The sequence below is a fragment of the Austrofundulus limnaeus genome, unplaced genomic scaffold (genome assembly GCF_001266775.1).
Source record: "Austrofundulus limnaeus strain Quisiro unplaced genomic scaffold, Austrofundulus_limnaeus-1.0 Scaffold931, whole genome shotgun sequence".
In the NCBI taxonomy this organism is placed as follows: domain Eukaryota; kingdom Metazoa; phylum Chordata; class Actinopteri; order Cyprinodontiformes; family Rivulidae; genus Austrofundulus; species Austrofundulus limnaeus.
In genome coordinates, this window is record NW_013953333.1 from 39,395 (window position 1) to 41,085 (window position 1,691).

The 1,691-nt window shown below is 41.6% G+C and overlaps 1 protein-coding gene across 1 annotated transcript in view; it reads right to left on the bottom strand.

The window, feature by feature from the left end:
* tnca (tenascin Ca) overlaps positions 1-1,691 on the bottom strand; it is a gene marked incomplete at its 5' end in the record, with an annotated part of 132,241 nt that overhangs the window by 28,512 nt on the left and 102,038 nt on the right. Inside the window, 2 exon segments of the mRNA XM_014029633.1 lie at positions 53-325; positions 423-698. Of these exon segments, the coding sequence (XP_013885087.1) occupies positions 53-325; positions 423-698 (549 nt within the window).

Below are 1,691 nucleotides of genomic sequence, written 5' to 3' on the forward strand. Positions count from 1 at the left end.
TGTGTGTGTGTGTGTGTGTGTGTGTGTGTGCGTGTAGAGATCAAAGCAGTACCTGTCACAGCATTAGCAAATACTGAGGAAGTGTGGCGCCCATGAGAAATACCGTAAAGTTCAATATCATAGCTTGTGTCATCCATCAGGTTTGTGAATGTTGTGTTTCGAACCTCTGCAGACAGCCTGAGCTCCAGTGTGTCAGACTGCTGCTCAGAGTCACTGACTCGGACAACAAAGCCATCAAAGTGACCTGACTCAGTGCTCCAGTACAAGCTGAGGTTATGAGGGCTCGTAGATGAAGCAGCTATAGGCCCCAACTGTGGGACGTCCTCTGAACAAGAGAAGAACAGGACTTTTCAGTTTCTTTGTCCTGATGGCACGTTGTGACTGGTACATGCAGTGTCACAAAATCCCAGTAAATGTGATACCTGTTGTAGCTACAGAGAACAGAGGCGGTGTGTTCTGACCATCAACTTCACTGGCATAAAGTTTGATGTTGTAGCTCGTGTTAGCTTTGAGCCCGGCCATGACTGTGGAGTGAACGTCTCCTGGCAGAGTGCGCCCCATTGCCTGCGAGGGCAAAGCAGACTCTCTGACTTCTACTACAAACTGATCAAACTCTTTCTCTCCTGTTCGCCACGACAGACAGAATCTGTCTGAGGTAATGTTAGAAACAACTAGCTTGAACAAATCGGGCTCTTCAGCTAAAAAGGAAAGAAAAATAAAGTAAAAAATGTATGTATGTTTTTAAAGTTCAGAGCATGCATGCAAGTACAAATGTCTAGAGTAAAAGGCTCGGTACAACCCCAGTTCTGAAAAAGTTGGGAAGCTGAGTAAAATGGACACAAACAGAATTCAATGCTATGCTAATCTCATTTGCAGGCTATATTGTAACCACAATGGAACATAGTAAATGTTAAATAAAATTTTACCATTTTGGAAAAAAAAATAAAAAATAACATTTATATGTTGAGTGTGGCCTGATTTGTGTCTTTGTGTCATGTGAAGGTGTGATGGATTGAGTACAAACCATCAGGGTGGCAGTAGGTGCCTTTTACAGTATCTGTATTTTATTTTTTTATTTTATTTATTCTTTTTTTGCCTAAACAGTGGCAAGCCTGAATGAAAAGATGACAGGATGAAATAGAAATGAAATACTTTTTGCATTTTTAAAATGTAAGAAGTACAAATAATTGCATGAAAATGTAAGAAGTAAAAGTAAAATGTTGGCTATAAAATAACTAGATCCCACATAGCAGCAACATAATGACCCCCGCACTCACAAATGCACCAGAACTCAGAAGTCTTTATTCCTAATAAATGTCATGCTACTAGGTGCATCCCAAAATCATAGTGGTTTGGGTGGGGGTGGGGGTGGGGGGCGTTGGTTGACCTGATGGATAGCCCCTCATCAGAGCTAAACAACAAAAGAAATCTGAAGCTCCTATGTTTAATAGTTTTTGAGCTATACTCATTTTTGTTTGTCCAGATACCACTTTTTCAGATAAATTGGGAGTCCGGGGGATTGGGGTGGGGGGGCGTCTGATTGGTGGGCCTGATGGATAGAGCTTCATCAGAGCTAAACAACCAAAGAAAATCTGAAGCTCCTATGTTGAACAGTTTCTGAGTTATAAGCATTTTTGCATGTCAGACACCCCCACTTTGAAAGGAGCCCCCTCCTCAAATATGGGGTCTAT